At 37.5% G+C, this 15,096-nt stretch overlaps 1 protein-coding gene across 3 annotated transcripts in view; it reads left to right on the plus strand.

The window, feature by feature from the left end:
• Positions 1-15,096, plus strand: part of DGKI (diacylglycerol kinase iota) — a 433,300-nt gene that overhangs the window by 258,828 nt on the left and 159,376 nt on the right. For all 3 annotated transcript variants that reach the window (XM_059396338.1, XM_059396340.1, XM_059396341.1), the window contains exons 16-18: positions 3,744-3,799; positions 4,741-4,803; positions 14,359-14,432. In XM_059396338.1, coding sequence (XP_059252321.1) covers positions 3,744-3,799; positions 4,741-4,803; positions 14,359-14,432 — 193 coding nt within the window. The remainder of the gene's footprint in view (positions 1-3,743; positions 3,800-4,740; positions 4,804-14,358; positions 14,433-15,096) is intronic.

Consider the following 15,096-nt stretch of genomic DNA (forward strand, 5'->3'; position numbering starts at 1 on the left):
GAGGTCAATAATTAGCTGACCTTATATAGGAAGAGAATTCTGGGTTATCTGAGTGGGCCCAGGGTGATATCGTGAGCCCTTCAAAGTGTAAGTAGAAAGTTAATTAGGAAGTCAAAGAGATGTGGTAGAAGGGAAGCCGGATAGATTTGCAGGGTGGAAAAACACTTGATGTGGCCCTGTTGGCTTGGATGGTGGAGGGGATTTGAAGCCAAGGACCCTAGGAGGGCTCTAAAAGTTGAGAATGAACCCTAGCTAACAGCCAACAAGGAAAAAGAACTTTACTTCTCCAACTTTAAGGAAATGGGCTTTGCCAACTATCTGAAGAAACATTGAAGTGAATCCTTTTTTTCAAAAAGATTTTATTTATTTATTATTAGTTCATGTATTTTGAGAGTGTGTGTGAGTTGGGGGGAGGGGCAGAGGAAGAGGGAGAGAGAGAAATCTCACACTCATACCTGCTGAGTCTGGAGCCTGACACAGGACTTGATCTCACAACCCTCAGATCACAACCTGTGAGGAAATCAAGAGCTGGAAGCTTAACCAACTGAGCCACCCAGGCACTCGTGAAAGTGAATCCTTTTTAGAGCCCCCATAGAAGAGTCCTGCAGACTGACACCTTAATTTTGACCTTGGATGAACCTAAGTAGAGGACTCAGATTTTGGCCCAGGGAACAAGAAAATAAATGGATGTTTTAAGTTGCCAAGTTCTCAGGAATAGGAAACGAATACAATTAGTGTTGGTGTCCAATCAGATTATAAATAGACTAATGGCTCTAGACATGCATAGTGAGCATTTAGATCTCGCTTGGGTACACCCTGTTCTTGTGGAAGAGGGAGATGGGCAGTCGAGGAACTGTAGCAATAAGAGCATGGATGCTTCCACTATTGGGATCTTGGGATACTTTGAGTATTATTGATATTTCTTGAGAATGGCCTTTCATAGTTGACCTCATACCAATTAACAGATACAGCTTCCTTAAGGAACAATAATACTTACGACTTTGTTACTGGTCCTTTCCCAATTCTGTATGTCCCCTTTTCTTGATATAGTTGGGGATCATGTTCCTTGGACCTTCTCAAAGACCTTTCAATTCTTACACATCCGCATATCCAGCCACTCAACACTCTAAGGGCCAATAAGGAATGACTAAGTACTATTATTTGTAGACATCCCTTGCTTTCTTAGGGACTGGCTTCTGCAGGGAGTAGGGAAGTTCTAATACTACCCAACATCTCTCTCAGCTCCAGCCAACCTTTGTTTCTGAGGCTCTTTGAAGTAGGGTAGATATTGAATTGGAAAAAATGTGTAATCAGCAAGGCAGGCTCAGTCAGGGAGTCAGTATATAATACCATTATACTATTAGCAGAGATAACAGAATTTACTTCCATCTTTTCTGTTCTCAGGGCTAAGGAATATGTGTGACTCTCCTACCTGGTTATCTTTCTGACATCTCTCTAAATGCTAGTATCTTCATCTTGTCTAGTTTCACATATTAATTGAATTTTATATAGTTAAATTACATTTGAAGTGACTGTTTTCATCAGCTGTGTCAGTGAAATCACCAAAAACTCAGTTTATTTATTAATTTTATTCTACCCATTTTGGGTCTTAAAAAACATTTTCTTTCTCTTGAGAGAAAACTTTATTTTTTAAAACTTTTTTTTGAAGACTTTATTTATTTATTTGACAGAGAGAGAGAGAGACGATTAGGCAGAGAGGCAGGCAGAGAGAGAGAGTCTGCCCACTGAGCAGAGAGCCCAATGCAGGGCTCCATCCCAGGATCCTGACATCTTGACTGCGCCGAAGGCAGAGGCATAACCCACTGAGTTACCTGTTTCTGTTTAAAGAAACAGAAAATACTTTCTTTAAAGGCGGGGGGGGGGGGACAACTGGGTTCATAGGAAAACCCCTTAAGAATGTGAATCTTTTCCAAACCACAAAGTAGTGTGTTTTGTTTTGTTTTTTTAAGTAAATGTTAATAGTTGTTGCATGATTTGCTTGATAGCTGTGGACATTAGTGCCCTGAAAAAGTTCTATGCCAGAACTGTGGGTGCCATTTTACAGTTGTTTTTATTATAACTTGCTCAATAGCCAGATCTGACTTTTCCTTTCATTCTCTTATAAAATTAGGGATTAAGTACCCATGATAAGTTATATAACAACAGAAATCTGAATTTTGCCTCTGGTCCATAAAGCAAGAGTTAATGCAACTGAGATTGGTACCACGCCAAATCTGGGTTAAGGAAGATTAAAAAAGAAACAAACAAACAAACAAACAAAAACATTATTTAGAGCCAAATTTATCCCAAAGACCCACACAATAAAAATGGTGAGTTCTGGGTCCAGAAATGGGGACCAAAGGGATGGAGTACTAAGTACCACTTTTGTCACTTTTTCTGTTTAGTATAACCTGTAAATTCACCTTTAACTTTTGTTTCATTTTGTTTCTAGGGTCCAGAGTACTCAGTCCAATAGAATAGAATGAATGTTCAAGGAGAGGTGTGAGATACAGAATCTTAAATATGTAAAAACTCTCAAGAGTCAATATACAACATACTACCTTATTTTTCTTTTTAAGTTTACAAACTTTGACCCGGTTTCCATGTTAGGTGCTAATATTATATTCTAATAATCTTGAAAATAATCTAATGATCCTAGGTCTAGGATTATTCCCTGAGATTGTGTAGTTCTTACTCTGTCCTATCTTAGTGAGTGAGCTCTTGCTCCTTTTCTTCATCTAGACAATTATTAAGATTTTCCATTCAAACATAGGGCCAGGACTTGAAGAGTTTCAACTAGTTAGCCAGCTGTCTGATGAGAAGCAGTTTGAAGAGAGACCTTGCCCTGAGAAGGGATTAATGAGCACATGGGGTAAAATAGCAGAAGGCAAAACATTGACAACGGGTCCCATTGGAATGTCTTGGAATTCTACTAGAAAGAATATGAGGAAATAGTATTTCACTTAGGGATTTTATAATCCCTTATATTCATGTGAACATTCTCTGATGCAGATTCTTATTTAACCTTTTTTGTGGTCTTTATATAACAAACAGGACCAAACTCAAAATAAAACCATTTTTCACCCACAGTCTTTGTTGTCACAAGCCCCGAGTCATTTAGCGGTTGACCTGCATGTATGTCTATTTATGTACCTCCAGTTAACCAAGTGAGTGGTTAAGGCCTGTGACAAACAAAAGCACAGATGGTAGTTAGGAGTTTTGGTAAGATGTGAAAGCAAATTCTCTACTTTTACCCAATTTCCCATATTTCATTACATTTGGAATCTGCATACATAGTTTATAGAAGATGCGCCCTATGGAGGTCAAAGCAGATAATCACCCCAAGGCAAGGGTGATAGGAACCCTGCCAGCACTCTATTCTGAATAGAATCCAGAGTGTCTCGACTTTCAATGTACATGAAGTCACCCGGAGAGCTTATTAAATCATGATTCCTGGACACCACCCCCTACACATTATAATTCAGTAGGTCTGGGGTAGAGCCTAATAGTTTGCATTTCTAACAAGCTTCCAGTTGATGCTGATGATGCCATTTTGGGGCTACACTTTTGTAGCGCTAAACAACTATACCAACCAGCCTGTAACTAAGGAAAAGATGATAATGAGGCTGTTGACTCTGTTGGATCTGTGGGGTGGGGAGGGAGGGCAGGAGAAGTAAGAATGTTAGTGGAAGTCACTACCTTTAATGAGGTCTCTATAACAAAACTACCTTTTCCTTTCACAGAAGCAAATCCGGAGAAATTTAATAGTCGTTTTCGAAATAAAATGTTCTATGCAGGGGTAAGTATATATTTTATAATTATTACCTATTATTTAATACTAACTAACTACTAATTACTTGTTGATAATAGGAATACTAACTATATGAAAAATTATTACTCACCTCAGATGTTTACAAGTATTTCTATATATGATTACAATTTAATGTCTGGTTTACAATTAAGATGTATTTAAGTTGGTAGAAAGGGAGCTGGTGTTCATCATCTTTGAACTTGAAAGCTTTAAGGCTTCCTGTTGTCCTGAGGCGATGATATTCAAGGAGTGATATGAGCAACATCAAATCCAATCTTGAGAATGGGGGAGTTAGGCAGACTGAAAGAGGTATGAAAAGTCTTGAGTAAGAATGTGGTTTGCACAGGAGTACATACGCATCAGTGTTGGATGAGAAATTGACAGAGGGTTGGCAGTTTCTCATGGAAGCATATATGTGAGTAAAGGAGGTCTTTTTTCCTTCTCCTCAGGGACATCCTAGGGATGAATGGCCAGAAAGAGGACAGGGGTGGGGTGTGGGAAGGCCTTGAAAATACTGATTTTAAAAAAGTGTAGTTGAAATTTAGACCACTGAATAGAAAGAATGGAAATAAAAAGGGAGAGGGTGAAACAAGACATTCTTAGTGGGAAGTTCAAGATGATATCAGCACCCTGTGATCAAGTAGGAGGTCAGGAAAGGGCATCAAAATAAATCTTCAAACTGACCATTGGAATTACCTACTTTTTAACTTTTCTGCTGTGTTCTTAAATTTTATTAGGTTATAGTTTGAAAACAAAGAGTTTTCAGCCTGACAGCCACTGTATTTTGCTTTGCATTTAGCAAGAAAAGAACTTCTTTATATTTTGAATAATTTAGAAACATTAGGAACTGTTGATAATACGGAAGCAAGGATTTGGCATAACCATGTGATTAAGTTTGGTTTTTCTTCCTTTATTCCCTTGTGGTATAGGCTGCTTTTTCTGATTTCCTACAAAGAAGTTCTAGAGATCTATCCAAACATGTTAAAGTTGTTGTAAGTATTGAACATGTTGACTTGGCTCATTTGAATATAAATATGTATGCTGCAAAAAACATACCCCAAATACCAGTTTATATACTTAGATTAATCAATGTGTTGCATTAATTCCAGACATCATTTAATGTAGTTTATTCAGCCAACATTTCTGAGAATATAGCTCTGTTGGAAACTCTCTTAGTTGCTTGGGATGGACAGACAGCTGGTTCCACTCCTGAAGAAACTCACAGTTCAGTCGCAGAGAAGAGCACTTAAGTCATTACATAACACTATAATTAATAGTGTTGACTATGTGCACAATGTGGTGGCATTCAGAGGGAAATGGAAACTGACTCTGGTGAGTCCAGGGAAACTATCATTGAATAAATGATGTTGAGCTGGGTCTTGACATAGAAATAGATGCTCACCAAAAATACCATTATTTCACAGTTACTTGGGACTCTTCATTTTAGGCAAATGCATTCATTTAATTTTTTGTGATGATTCACTCTGTAGGCTGGCCAGGGTTCTTCACCACTGAATGGTTTGTTTTTGATACTATTTCTTCCTGGGTTTCTATCTCAGGTTTTTAGATACACACTCCTTGGAGGCACAGAGAGGGAAAGTTACCTATTCTCTAGGGGCTTTATTTTAAAATTGCATATCATTAGGGGTGCCGGGGTCACTTAGTCAGTTAAGCACCTGACTCTTGATTTCTGCTCAGGTCATGATCTCAAGGTCATGGGATTGAGCTCTGAGTCAGGCTCTGCATCCAGGGTGGAGTCAGCTTGGGATTCTCTCCTTTTCCCTTTTTCTCCCCCTCTGCCCCTCCACTCTCATGCATTCTCTCTCTCTCTCTCTCTCTCTCAAATAAATAAATAAATAAATAAAATCTTTTAAAAATTAAAAATAGCATATCATTAGTTATTGAGAAAGACATAAAATGCTTCTTTATAATAAACAAGTTAAAAGAAGGAGCAAATATCACTATTCTACATAATTATTTAAGGAGAAAGAAAAAGCAAAAATAAATGGGGAAAAAGGAATGGGATACAGCAATGTTTAAATTTATCACAGCATAGATAAAGAATAGAATATGTGATGCAAGGGGACAGAACAACAGAAATACATTAGAATACAGAAAAACAGAAAAATATGTATGGGTGTATAGAGAAGCAGGAGTGGGATACAAATTAAAATTTGTAAACACCATGCAGCAAAATTTGTAAAAATTTGTAAAAATATTTTAAAAAATAATTTTGTAAAATTTGTAAAATTAAAATAAAAATTTGTAATCACCATGCAAAAGCAGTTCTAAGAGGGAAGTTTATAGTGATACAGGTCAGGTCTATCTCAAAAAATGAGAAAAATCTCAAGCAACCTAACCTTATACCTTAAAGGAGCTTTAGAACAGCAAAGCCCAACCAGTAGAAGAAAGAAAATAGCAAAGATTAGAGCAGAAATAAATGAAATAGAGACTTAAAAAGCAATAGAAAAATCACTAAAACCAGGAGCTGGTTCTTTGAAAGAATAAGCAAAATTGATAAACCCTTAGCCAGACTCATCAGACAAAAAAAGGACTCAAATAAATAAAGTCAGAAGTGAAGGATGAGGACTAAAAACCAACACCACAGAAATACAAAAGATTTTAAGAGAATATTATGAAAAATTATATGCCAACAAATTGGACAACCTAGGAGAAATTGATACATTTCTAGAAACATATAATCAGAAGAGAGAGAAAATTTAAACAGACCAATTATTGGCAGTGAAATTAAGTTGGTAATCAAACTCCTGACAAACAAAAGTCCAGAACCAGATGGCTTCAGGGTGTGAGTTTTACCAAACATCTGAAGAAGAGTTAATACCTATTTTTAAACTATTCCAAAAAATAGTTGAGGAAGAAAAGCATCCAAATTCATTCTATGAGGCCACCATTACTCTAAAACCAAGACCAGATAATTCACAACAAAAAAAAGAAAACTTTGGCCTACTCTGTCTGACTAACATAGGTGCAGAAATCTTCAACAAAATATTAGCAAATTGAATTCAATAATACATTAAAAAAATTATTCACCAGTCATGTGGGATTTATTCCAGGGATGCTAGAGTGGCTCAGTATTCACAAAAAATCAACATGATACATCACATTAACAAGAGAAAGGAAAAAAAAAATCACATGATTATCTCATAGATGCAGGAAAATCATTTGACAAAGTACAACGTCCATTTATGATAAAAACTCTCAACAAGTAGGCTTAGAGGGAACACACCTCAACGTAATGAAGACCATATACAAAAAACCCACAGCTAACATCATACTCAGTGGTGAAAAACAGAACTTTTCCTCTAAAATGGACAGGACAAGGATATCCACTCTCATCACTTTTATTCAGTATAGTATAGGACGTCCTAGCTGCAGCAATCAGACAAGAAAAAGATACAAGGCATTCATATTGTTCAAGAAGTAGTAAAGCTGTCACTATTTGCAGATAACATCATAATGTATATATAGAAAACCCTTAAGATTTCACAAAAAATAACTGATAGAATTGATTAATGGATTCAGTAAAGTCACAAGAAACAAAATTAATATATAGGAATCTGTTGCAATTCTATATATTAATAATGAAGTAGCAGAAAGAAATAGGGAAACAATCCCATTTATACTCACACCTAATGAAATGAAAGACCTATTCTCTGAAAACTGTAAAACACTGATGAAAGAAATTGAAGATGGCACAAATGGAAAGATATTCCATGCTCATGGACTAGAAGAACCAATACTGTTAAAATGTCCATACTACTCAAAGCAGTCTTTGGATTTAATGCAATGCCTATCAAAATGCCAACAGCATTTTTCACAGAATCACAACAAATATTACTAAAATTTGTGTGGAACCACAAAAAAACTCCAAATAGTCTTTCTTGGGAGAGAAGAACAAAGTCAGGGGCACCTGGGTGGCTCATTCAGTTAAGCATTTGCCTTTGGCTCAGGTCTTAATCCCAGGGGTCCTGGAATTAAGCCCCTCATCTGTCTCCCTGCTCAATGGGACATCTACTCCCTTCCCCTTTGCCCCTCCCCCTCTCTTTTCTCTCTTGCCACCTGTCCCCCTCTCTCAAATAAATAAAGTCTTCCCCCCACCAAATACTAGAACTCATACAGCAGTTCAGTAATGTGGCAGAATACAAAATCAATGTACAGAATCAGTTGCTTTCTTATACACTAACAATGAAAATACAGAAAGGGAAATTAGAGAATTGATTCCATTTACTATAGCACCAAGAACCATAAGATACCTGGGAATAAACCTAACCAAAGAGGTAAAGGATCTGTACTTGAGGAACTACAGAACAATCATGAAAGAAATTGAAGATGACACAAGAAGATGGAAAACCATTCCATGGTCATGGTTCAGAAAAATAAACATTGTTAAAATGTCTATACTGCCTAGAGCAATCTATACATTCAATGCCATTCCGATCAAAATTCCACCAGCATTTTTCAAAGAGCTGGAGCAAACAATCCTAAAATCTGTATGGAACCAGAAGAGACCCTGAATTGCCAAGGAAATGTTGAAAAAGAAAAACAAAATTGGAGGCATCACGTTGTCTGATTTCAGTCTTTCCTACAAAGCTGTGATCACCAAGACAGCATGGTACTGGCACAAAATAAACACATAGACCAGTGGAACAAAGTAGAGAGCCCAGAAAAGGACCCTCAACTTTATGGTCAACTAATCTTTGACAAAGCAGGAAAAAATATACAGTGGAAAAAAGTCTCTTCAATAAATGGTGCTGGAAAAAATGGACAGCTATGTGTAGAAGAATGAAACTCGACCATTCTCTTACACCATACACAAAGATAAACTCGAAACGGATAAAAGACCTCAATGTGAGGCAGGAATCCATCAGAATCCCAGAGGATAACATAGGTAGTAACCTCTTTCTCATTGGCCACAGCAACTTCTTTCAAGATGTGTCTCCAAAGGCAAAGGAAACAAAAGAGAAAATGAACTTTTGGGACTTCATCAAGATCAAAAGCTTCTGCACAGCAAAGGAAACAGTCAACAAAACAAAGAGGCAACCCACGGAATGGGAGAAGATATTTGCAAAGGACGGTACAGACAAAGGGCTGTTATCCAAGATCTATAAAGAACTGCTCAAACTCAACACACACAAAACATGTCAAAAAATGGGCAAAGACATGAACAGACACTTCTCCAATGAAGACATACAAATGGCTAATAGACACATGAAAAAATGTTCATTATCACTAGCCATCAGGGAGATTCAAATCAAAACCACATTGAGATACCACCTTACACCAGTTAGAATGGCCAAAATTAACAAGACAGTAAACAACAAGTGTTGGAGGGGATGTGGAGAAAGGGGAGCCCTCTTACACTGTTGGTGGAAATGCAAGTTGGTGCAGCCATTTTGGAAAACAGTGTGGAGATTCCTTAAGAAATTAAAAACAGAGCTATCCTATCACCCCACAATTGCACTACTGGGTATTTACCCCAAAGATACAGATGTAGTGAAAAGAAGAGCCATCTGTACCCCAATGATCATAGCAGCAATGGCCACAGTTGCCAAACTGTGCAAAGAACCAAGATGCCCTTCAACAGACAAATGGATAAAGAAGATGTGGTCCATATGTACAATGGAGTATTATGCCTCCATCAGAAAGGATGAATACCCAACTTTTGTTATCAACATACACGGGACTGGAGGAGATTATGCTGAGTGAAATAAGTCAAGCAGAGAGTCAATTATCATATGGTTTTGCTTATTTGTAGAGCATAAGGAATAACACGGAGGACATGAGGAGATGAAGAGAAGGGAGTTGGGGGAAATTGGAGGGGGAGATGACCCATGGGGGACTGTGGACTCTGAGGAACTAACTGAGGGTTTGGCGGGCTGGGGTGGGAGGTTGGGTGAGCCTGGTGGTGGGTATAATGGAGGGCACATATTGCATGGAGCATTGGGTGTGGTACATAAACAATGAATTCTGGAACCTTGGAAAGAAATTTTAAAAATAAATAAAAAATTTTTAAAAAATAAATAAACAAAAGAACAACAAAGCTGGAGTTACACAATTCCATATTTTAAGATATATTACCAAGCTGTAGTAATCAAAACAATATCATACTGGCACAATTATAGATGCATAGGTCCATGGAACAGAATAGAGAATCCAGAAATAAACTCATGCTTATATGTCAATTAATCTGTGACAAAGGAGGCAGGAATATACAATGGGGAAAGGACCATCTCTTCAACAGATAGTGCTGGGGAAACTGGACCACTCTCTTACACTATACCCCCAAATAAACTCAGAATGGATTAAAGACCTAAACATGAGACCTGAAAGAATCAAACTCCTGGGGGTAAAACAGCAGTAATCTCCAACTGGCCATAGAAACATTTTTCTAGATAGGTCTCCTGAGGCAAATGAAACAAAAGCAAAAATAAACTACTGGAACTATACCAAAATATAATGCTTTTACACAGTGAAAGAAACCATCAGCAAAACAAAAAGACAATCTACGGAATGGGAGAAGATACTTGCAAATGAAATATCTCATAAGGAGTTAATATCCAAAATGTATAAGGAATTTACACAACGCAACACACACACACACACACGAATCCAATTGAAAAATGAGCAGAGCAGAGAACCTGAATTGACATTTTTCCAAAGAAGATTAAAGATGGCCAAAAGCCACATGAAAAGATGCTTAACATCACTAATCATCAGAGAAATGAAAATCAAAGCTACAGAGAGGTATTACCTCACACTTGTCAAAATGACTAGGATCAAAAAGCCAAGAAATAACACAAGTATTGGTGAGGATTTGGAGAAAAAAGGAATCCTTGTGTACTATTAGTGGAAATCCAAATTGGTACAACTTCTGTGGAAAACAGCATGGAGGTTCCTCAAAAATTTAAAAATAAAAATATTATATGATCCAGTAATTCCACTATTGGATAGTTACCCAAAGAAAGTGAAAATTCTAATGAAAAAAGATATATGCACCTGTTTATTGCAGCGTTATTTACAATAGCCAAGATACGAAAGCAACCCAAGTGTGCATCGATGAATGAAGAAGATGGGACACACACACACACACAATGGAACATTGCACAGCCATAAAAAAGAACGAAATCTTGCCATTTGCAACAACATGGATGGACCTCAGAGGTACAATGCCAACTGAAATGAGTCTGTTAGAGACCATACAATTTCAGTTCCATGTAGCATTTATGAAAACAAATGAATAATGAAAAAAAAACCCAACAAACGAAGGACTCTTAAACACAGATTGGACCTGTGGTTGCCAGAGGAGAAGTAGGTGGGGAGATTGGTGAAATAAAGAGGCCTAAGAGATATAAACTTTCAGTTAAAAAATAAGTCATGGACATGAGAAGTATAGCATAGGGAATATATCAGTGAGATTATAAAAATGGTAGTTGGAGACGGATGAGGACTTCACTGGATAAGCACTGAGTAATGAATAGAGATACTGAATCATCATGTACATCTGAAAGTAATAACACTGTATGTGAATTATATGTCAGTAAGAAAAGTGTGTAATCACCGATTAGTAAAGCGTGTGTGAGACATCAGTCTTCTGATTCAGTTGAAAGAAGAGACAGAGGCCATTACCAGTGGTGTCAGTAACCCTTGGCATCGCTTTCAGGTAGTTCAGTTCTCATACAATTGCAGTGGAAACAAGCATCTTTTGATAGCAGAGACTCTTGAAAGTAGAAGTACTGCATTCTTAAAGCTGGAGGCAAGAAAGACAGTGGTCCCCTGAACTATGAAGGTCTTTATTCATAAAATTATGGCTATTAAAGTAACAGCAACCTCCCCCTTTCTTTAGCTGCCGGCAACCCAACCTAAAATAAACGCGCCCTTCTTTTCCAGTATTTTTCACACTGAGAGGAATGGTGGTGGCACCTGCTCAGGGGTCAATGCCATATTGAATGGATTGACTGTTCAGATCAGCTGCAGTGAAATCAAACTCTGTATACTCCCTAACCACTAGACAGTTTGTCTACTGCATCTACCAGTCCCCCGATGATAAACGTCTCACTCGTGCCTGTCTGTATAACAGAGATTAAAAGAAGGTTGATACTACAAGTCAAAATATCTAATAATCCAAATGCAAAGAGGCCAAAATGGCAGCCCGATAACTAGGAAAGATTTGGTATCAGCTAGTACAGGCAAGATTGCAAGTGAATTGGTTTGTGTAATCCTATCGTGTGTGTGTGTGTGTGTGTGTGTGTGTGTGTGTGTGTGTGTGTGATGAGGAAAAAAAAATTAGAAACAAAATCAAATATTTGGGATTTATTTCTAGTTCTGCCTTTATGAAGTATATGACTTTGGGGGTATCATGTAACCTTTCAGAAGGGTTTACTTTCCTCGTTTAAAACAGGCATAAGAAGACAAGCCTTTGAAACAACAACTAGGGACCATCGTGATGTGTCACGCAGGGAAACAGGATATTTCCATAAGGACATCACTGTATGTTTTTTGAGTGAGAGATGGAAAGATTAGCTAGAGCGATCCCATGTAGAGGTAAAAACAGACCATCTCATTTTTGCTGCCATGAGGGCTGTGTTTCTGAGGTAGTAGTTACTCTTTCTCATAAATGTAGTCTGTATGAATACTACATCAAAAAAGCATAAGACAATAATAAAATTCTTTGTATAGCATTATTTGTCCTCCTTACCCATGTTTTCTTCTTTTGATCTATCAATATGTGAGCTTGGGTATAGGAACGTATGTTATGGGCTCTTTCCTTTATGTGTTTGAAATAGGAGAAAGGTTGAAAGCTACTGCTCTTCCCTGCACCTCCCCCCCCCCCCAGATTTTCTTTATTTATTTGAGAGAGAGAGAAAGCATGAGCATGAACTGGGGGGAGTTGGCAGAGGGAGAAGCAGACTCCCAGCTGAGCAGATGACCCTGAGATCATGACCTGAACCAAAGGCAGATGCTTAACCAACAGAGCCACCCAAGGACTGTTCTAAAGACATACAAAATTTAAAGGCAGTAATATGTAAGAAAGCTTTGTGAAGCAAGATACATGGTAAATTGCACTCTTGTATAATTTGATAAATTCCCAGAATCACTGACATGTTTCTTAGGAAGAAAAGGTAGAAAATTTTAAAGGATTTCTGTTCTAAACACAATAATTTTATAGTTTTTTTTTTTCTGTAGGGTAAACAGTACTGCTTTGTGTGCTATTAGTGTATCACACGGTGTTTTCAAAAATTTTAGTGACTGCACTCAGTTTTGATAATTTAAGATATTTTCTTTGGTATACTCCTCTATCAGCTCATTCCAAGTGCCTAAATTGGGAGACTGTTTTCATCGTGTCTGAGGATATTCAGTCAATATTTAGAATTTGATTCCTTTCTAAATAACATCTTAAAATATTTTGTTTATTTAGGGCTATAATATTTCCTGGAAATAATTTTTGGAGCGTGTTTATGAAAATTAGGCTGCATTCAGATGAGCTGGGAAAACAATGAGACACTAATGCTAGCAGAATCACTGTTCTCAGACCCAACACTCCTTTTAAAGAAGTCTTTAAAAATTCACAGGGAGCTTGGGAATGCATTACTCTGCTCTCCCAAAGAGAAGATAATGGGGGATTCTCTGGTGAGGGTTTAGGGAGCAAATAAAAAAGCACACCTTTGACATTGAGAAGTCTATAGTGGTGACTAGAGTTGTCTTGACTTTTGTCATTCCCAGTGGGAAATGAGAAAGGGAAATGAAGGCTTTTCTTTGATTAGTTAGAGGATGCTCAAGGGAAGTGCTAACCGTTGAGGGAACAGAGGTATTGAGGCCAAGCCAGCCTGAGGCCCTTGAGACACCCTGGGGTCTCACGTCACATTTGGACGTGATCCAGGTCCAGGAAAGTAGTTTATCTCGGAAGACCAGCCCTATGAAATGTGAAAGAGTGGATAGATCCCTAATGGAGATACCACTGATTTATAATAGTTTTTATTTTTTTAAAGCTTGCGGTATATATTCCTTTTGAGCAGTTTTCAAAATGTTATGTTTGGTGTTTTCAAAATAAAAATTGATCTCAGAAAGCAAATAACCATCCTGGGTAACTGTGGTGGAGATCATTACTGCCTGAACTCAAGGCTTCCTTTTTTATTCCTTTAAACGTTCATAAATCTTTTGGTTGATACTGCAAGTCAAAATATCTAATAATCCAAGGTTAAGAATGACAGCAGTTCCTTTGCTTATGAAGCCAGAGAAAAATCATTTTAGTCAAATGGCAGGTTTGTTTTTATACCAGAACAAAACCGTGCTCTGAACCCTGGGTCTGCTGAAGTTAAAATCACAATAACGTTTTCAGTTGTAGTCACAGGTGTTCACTCAAGCAGAGCTGAGGGCAAGGGGAAGACCATTACATATATATTATATGTGCATATACATATATGTATTATATATATATTAATATCTACACATATATAGATATGTAGTTATATATAACATATATATTAGACTCATGACTACTTCCAATCCCTCTCTCTTCTCTGTTGCAGTGTGATGGAACAGATCTCACTCCAAAGATTCAGGAACTGAAGTTCCAGTGTATAGTATTTTTAAATATACCCAGGTAAGCTCTGTTCGTCCTTTTTCTTTGGTTTGATGTGCACTCCGTTTGGCTTGAGGTTATTGGTTTTCATTACAGAAAATGTCCAGGGCACAAACAGTGAAAGTAAGGTATCTCACTGGCTCGTTAGGGGTTTCCAGGTCTGATCCTTTTGTCTTCCTCCTCAGTTTGTTAGTGTTCTCTGTGGTGGGTGGGTTTTTTTTTTAAATGCGACGTGGCATGTGTGCTATGCACTTACCCATCGTTAAGAAACCCAGGCGCCCCTATTTACTGGAACATTTTAATACAATTCTCAATTACTGATTGCCCCTACCTCCCAAGAATAATAGACTTGAATAAATCCCTGTTCTCAGTTTCCCAAAAGCTGTTAGGAAACCATCCAAACTGATTTTAGCATGGAACTCATTCAAAATTGTTGCTAGCTGATTGCTTTGAAAAAAAGAAATAGGATCAATTAGAGTAGCATTTTCTAGCCAGGATGTCAACTCTCTTTGGTGCTATTATATACCTCAGGAGAAAGGGATATTTAAGATTAACTAGACTCAAAATAAGCACATTTTCTCAGTGGTACAAAATTAAAGTCTGGGCTCCCAAGCCAAGATTTTGGAGGAGATGAATCTATGACCCTTTGTTACTTGCAAACCACACAACTCCAGACACAAAATCT

This window comes from Mustela nigripes, chromosome 4, assembly GCF_022355385.1.
Source record: "Mustela nigripes isolate SB6536 chromosome 4, MUSNIG.SB6536, whole genome shotgun sequence".
Taxonomy (NCBI): Eukaryota; Metazoa; Chordata; class Mammalia; order Carnivora; family Mustelidae; genus Mustela; species Mustela nigripes.